This window comes from Anopheles bellator, chromosome 2, assembly GCF_943735745.2.
Source record: "Anopheles bellator chromosome 2, idAnoBellAS_SP24_06.2, whole genome shotgun sequence".
NCBI classification, from domain to species: Eukaryota; Metazoa; Arthropoda; class Insecta; order Diptera; family Culicidae; genus Anopheles; species Anopheles bellator.
Window position 1 is genome coordinate 28,559,511 of NC_071286.1, and position 4,930 is coordinate 28,564,440.

Below are 4,930 nucleotides of genomic sequence, written 5' to 3' on the forward strand. Positions count from 1 at the left end.
CGGTGAACAGAATTTAAAGAATGAAATATCGATTTCTCCTGACGTAGAATCCCTCTGTGACCCCCCTCTGCGAATGCCCGGGTCCCCGCAGCACACGCAGGGATGGTCAAGGTCATTGCTACTTGTTGCTGTCAGGATGGCACGCTCGCCACCAACACCAACACTGTGCCGGGCTGAGACTGCGCACAGCGCATTTTCCTCCCAGGACTTTAAACGTCTTTTTTTGCCCTTCCCGTTCTTTTACCTTGTGGTCAGCTGGCTCAGGAAGCTTTAATGTCGGGATGGTGGCGTTGAAATGGTAAAGGTCAGTGGTAAATTGCATCCGAAAACGAATTATGTTAATCCGTTGTGATCGCTGCGCTGTGGACGAAGATGCATTGCAGCTGAAAGCAGGGCGTAAACTTGGTTGACCTGCCACTAAGAAAGTCGCGAAAGTACTACGCCAACATCTTTCTCGTAGCAAAATACTAGAAACCAAACTCTGTGACGTAATATTTGTGGCAGCGTAACCACTAATTTTAATGGGAATCATCACCAGCTACTAAAGGATGGACTCTTTATTTGGCATACAAAGCTCAATCACTGTCTTCAATATTTGTGGTCCTCTTTAGTAGCGTACAGAAGCAAAGGTTCCACAATTTTGCTTTGAACGACTTCTCGAGCTGAACTCCTCGAAGCCAAAGGACACCCTGAAGAAAAAAATCGTCGACCAAAGCCGCAATAAAATGCGCCAATTTCAGACAAAAGGTTTTAATTAGTTCTACATCGCTACCAGCTTTCGCTCCGCACGTAAATTTTAGCGTCAATTGGGCAACGTGTGGTTGAGTGTTGATTCACAACAAACACAAAAACTTAAAACGGGAGATAGGTAGCAGCGAGCCAGAGCAGTGCGCCGAAAGGCGGAGATCCGGACCACGGGCACCCCGAAGCCTGTAGCCGCTAACAAGCGATCAAATTTACTACTTTACGCTTTAATCAGTGTAGTGTCCGCCAAGCCAGCCGTTCGGTTGGCGGGCAATAAAATCGGTTAAAACGACGACGAGGGCGACGGGCCAAACAACAGAAAAATGAAAACAAACCGGAACCGTCACAAAATGGCGCAAGAAATGCCGCCCCTTTTATGGGCAGCCGAAAATTATTGGACATTGGAAAAGCTCCCCGTCAAGGCACCAGGGAGTGTCAAGGAGGTGTCGTAAAAAAAGGAGCGGATTTTGATTGAAGCGGAGCACACGGGCACCGAAAGACAAACGATAATGAAACAGGGCACACACTCGGGCGATCTAACGATCGGTATCGGGAATGGTGTCGTTGGTTTGTTTGAATATGCTCATTAAAAATCATTTTACACCCATTCCGGGTCCAGCTGGGGACCATCGTTTTATAGCGGGGGAATCGGAGGACCTCTTGGGGTGGAAAACTGCGGTCGGAGCGCTGACCGCGAGCCGGCCACAAACCCGGAATCTGCCCCGAGTTTGACGATAATTTATGAGCTTTAATTAATCTTTGCGCTGTGCGTTCATTTCGGGGGTCGCTCTTTGTCCCTTAATGCGCAATCCGACTGCATGGTGGCTTCGGTTCGCCCTTTTCATAGCTCTTCCGCCCATTGGTGTAGCGCCTTTCCACCGGGACCGGGTTATGGCCGTTTCGCACGCCGAACCCATAGTGCGGGCGGAAGTGAGCCTCTAACAAGGCGCAGGCACACAACCTGCCCGACGGCCGGACGGGCGGACTCATCATCTTTTAAACAAACAAGACCCGGCGGCCATAAACTGTCCGGGGACACAATTCGTTAGCACCACGGGGGTAGCCGCGCTATCGAGAACTGGCCGCCGCCGCCGCCTTAGTCGCCTCGCAGCAGGGTAGCGAAATGACAAACTCCCCGATCCGGGGCACTAAACCAATAATCAGCCGTTGGCCGTAAAAATAAAAACAAAACCTCGCGCGCGCGCCGTTGATCGCGGCCGGACGCCCCGCTGCTGTCCGTCGGCGGGGTCGCCGGACTCGCACCCCAGCGGCACCGGCAGCTTTATGAAAAATTTCAGCTCATTTAATGCCAATTAAAAACGGTCAAATTGTGTTATTAGCCGAGCACAAAGCGCGCCCGATCGAGAGGAGATTGAGATCGCGTGACGGAGCATGCGGTGCGCGTCGGTATCTTCGCCGGCGGATCTGCTCGCAAAGGATCGGTGGTCAGGTTTCACCTTCTTGTCGAAATCACCTGGACCGGGCGTCCGAGCTGGCGGCGATGGCGGTGAGTTACATTTGTCATCAGACCTAGATTTGAGGCCCGGTTCGGACCCGCGGTGCGGCACGTTATCTCTGAAGAAGATCTACGGGAGTTACACGACACACGATAACACCCGGCGATCGGCGATCGGGCTCTTGATCTGTCCGTCGGCGAACGGATGGAGAGGATCACGCACCGAGGGGAGTCAATTTGGTTGTAACGAGACGGGATAAGCTTAGGCCACTAGGCGGCTACAGGTTATGAGTGGTCCAACTAATTATGACATAATTTATGGCTTGTTGTGAGGCCGCCGATTAACGATTGTTCTCGTTGCAGCTCCATTGGAGTGAAGCCGGCAACCTGCAAAATCGCCTATCGGACCCCGGGCTCGTTAAAGTCGTGGACGTGTGCCGGGAATCGTCCACACTGAGTCCACTGAGTCCACTGGCCAGCCAGCCCGAGACAGGTTTTCCATCGCCGAGATCGTCTACACGGCTTCCCGGAGAAGGTTGCAGCAGCTCGCGATGCACCGGACGGTGGACGTACCGACACCCGGGACTTGTCGGAATGTAGGGTAAAACATCACCCCGATTTGCATACAAATCGTCATCATAATTAGATGACGAAATGTTAATGAACCGCGCCGAGGGTTGGCTGCGTCACCGAACAGTTCCCGACGGTCCCGACGGGGGAAGAATTAGGAAAACATCCAGCCAAACTCGTACCGCGGGCACGTTTATCGCCCGGCCCGACGATAACCCGGCCCGTTGTCCGTTGTTTTATGGGGATTCCGGGCGATCATCGGCGAGGAAGCCACCCTCGGCCAGGGGCCCCCAGGGGACGCCCGATAATTACGCAAAATCGACCAGCAAATGCATGTTTCTGGGGTCGTTTGTTTGTGGTTCGAAAATTATCGTTATCGTTTCGATGGAGCGCCGATGCGAAGTGGGTGCCTTTTCGGGTTTTTGTTTTGAGATACCCCATTTTGGGCCTTTCGTTGGGTTCGGTTTCTTCGGGTCTCCACGGAATAATTTAACCTCCCCTTTACGAACGCCATTAGATTCGTTAGTTTAGGATGCCGCACGGGGGTGATGACAGCAGCGCAGCGCGGGTTTATGCAACGGGGACGGCGATGCATGCCGGTGTTGGCGGGGCCATCGTTGCTGATTAAATTTATGGTGCACTGTGTTTGTTTTTCGGACCGACACCGGACCGGCTTTGCCGTTGACGCTGTTCGCTCGAGACCGTTTGGTGTTGCCTTCCTTCGGGCGGAAAGTGTCAAAAGTCAAGGTGCGCTCTCTCGATACGCAGTCGCAGTATCAATTGAGTTGATCATGAGTCGAGCAGAAGTCCAGAAGGAGGCAGTTCTTTGATCGAAGGATAAGTAACATCAGGACAATTGAAGAAGACGTTGGTTGCTCATTTTTGAGCTAATTATTTCACATCAACATTTGTTTTTAACATATTTAATTTTCTTCAAACTTTTTTGTTTTAAAGGACCAAAGTCTGGCAATTATTTTGATCACCTCAGTTAAGAAGTTGTTTGTTTTCTCTAAGTTTTAGATCACAGAAGTTGTTTCGAGTGCAATCGACCCAACGTCATCGAGTCACGTTTCGAGGTTGTGAAGAGTGAAAGTTAAGTTAGGCATAAACAACACTTCATTGCGAAGCGGTAAACTAATTATCCCAAATTCACTGCATAATGGATGTTGCTGTTAGTTCAGCTGGTTAGGCAAATGCGGCTTTACGTTGAAAGAGCGCCAGTATAAAAGGCAACCTTCACCTCAATTACGCTTGCACTTGAATTTAGACAGTCAACTTAACAGTTTTATTCAGTTCGTTCGAGAAATGTGTTCCGCTAAAGTAAAAGCATTATTGGTCGTGTTCAGCATGGTACGTAGCCAATTATATGAAGAAAATGATTGCAAAAATTGAGCAGATTAAATGGTTCAATAAATGCCATTAATTCTACCCATAATAGGTCATGCTGGTGGATTCGCTCACGATTCAAGAGTTACGGCTGGCGATCCTTAAACAGCGTTTAGCTGCACGTTCCGGAACATCAACGACAACGGCAGCAACAACGACAACGGCAGCAACAACGACAACGGCAGCAGCAACGACAACAACGGCTGCAACCACAACAACCGAAGCGAGTACTACCGAGTCCAATTCAACAACAACCGAAGCGAGTACTACCGAGTCCAATTCAACAACAACCGAAGCGAGTACTACCGAGTCCAATTCAACAACAACCACAGCTGATGCGACTACAACATCCACCACTGTTGCAGCATCCGACGACACTACGACAACTGCTGCAGAAAATGCAACCACCACGGCGAGTGAGACTGACCTCAGGGCTCAATACCGCGATCAGGTTCGCCAGCAAGCGATACAGAAAGTCTTGGAGCGAGCACAGGGTTAACAGTTTAGATGGTTCCGATCAGTTCTCACATAAAGTAATACTAAATTAGATTGGGTTTTGTTCTTTCGTAACACGCATTGATAAATGAATGCGAATCCAGCTTTGCATCGCAAATCCGAACGGTAGCTAAACGTTTCCTGAAGCGAGGCTTGGTAGCGCCCATCTGGGCAACTTGTAGCGCAAATTGAATGCCGAACCAGACCAAGACGCAAGAAAAAAAACGTATCGTTCACCCTCGACTAAGGAAGTCGGCCAACGAGGCGATCAGTGCGGTG

General features: G+C 50.3%; 1 protein-coding gene across 2 annotated transcripts; it reads left to right on the plus strand.

The window, feature by feature from the left end:
• The first annotated feature begins 4,037 nt into the window (after positions 1-4,037).
• LOC131210570 (uncharacterized) lies at positions 4,038-4,703 on the plus strand. Of its 2 annotated transcripts, XM_058203839.1 has the most exons (3): positions 4,038-4,120; positions 4,209-4,367; positions 4,404-4,703. In XM_058203839.1, exons 1-3 carry the CDS (start codon positions 4,076-4,078, stop codon positions 4,653-4,655), a joined length of 456 nt encoding a protein of 151 aa, XP_058059822.1. In that variant the 5' UTR covers positions 4,038-4,075; the 3' UTR covers positions 4,656-4,703. The 2 variants fall into 2 exon arrangements, with proteins under 2 accessions (XP_058059822.1, XP_058059820.1); XM_058203837.1 differs by having other exon boundaries at positions 4,209-4,703.
• Positions 4,704-4,930: the final 227 nt, after the last annotated feature.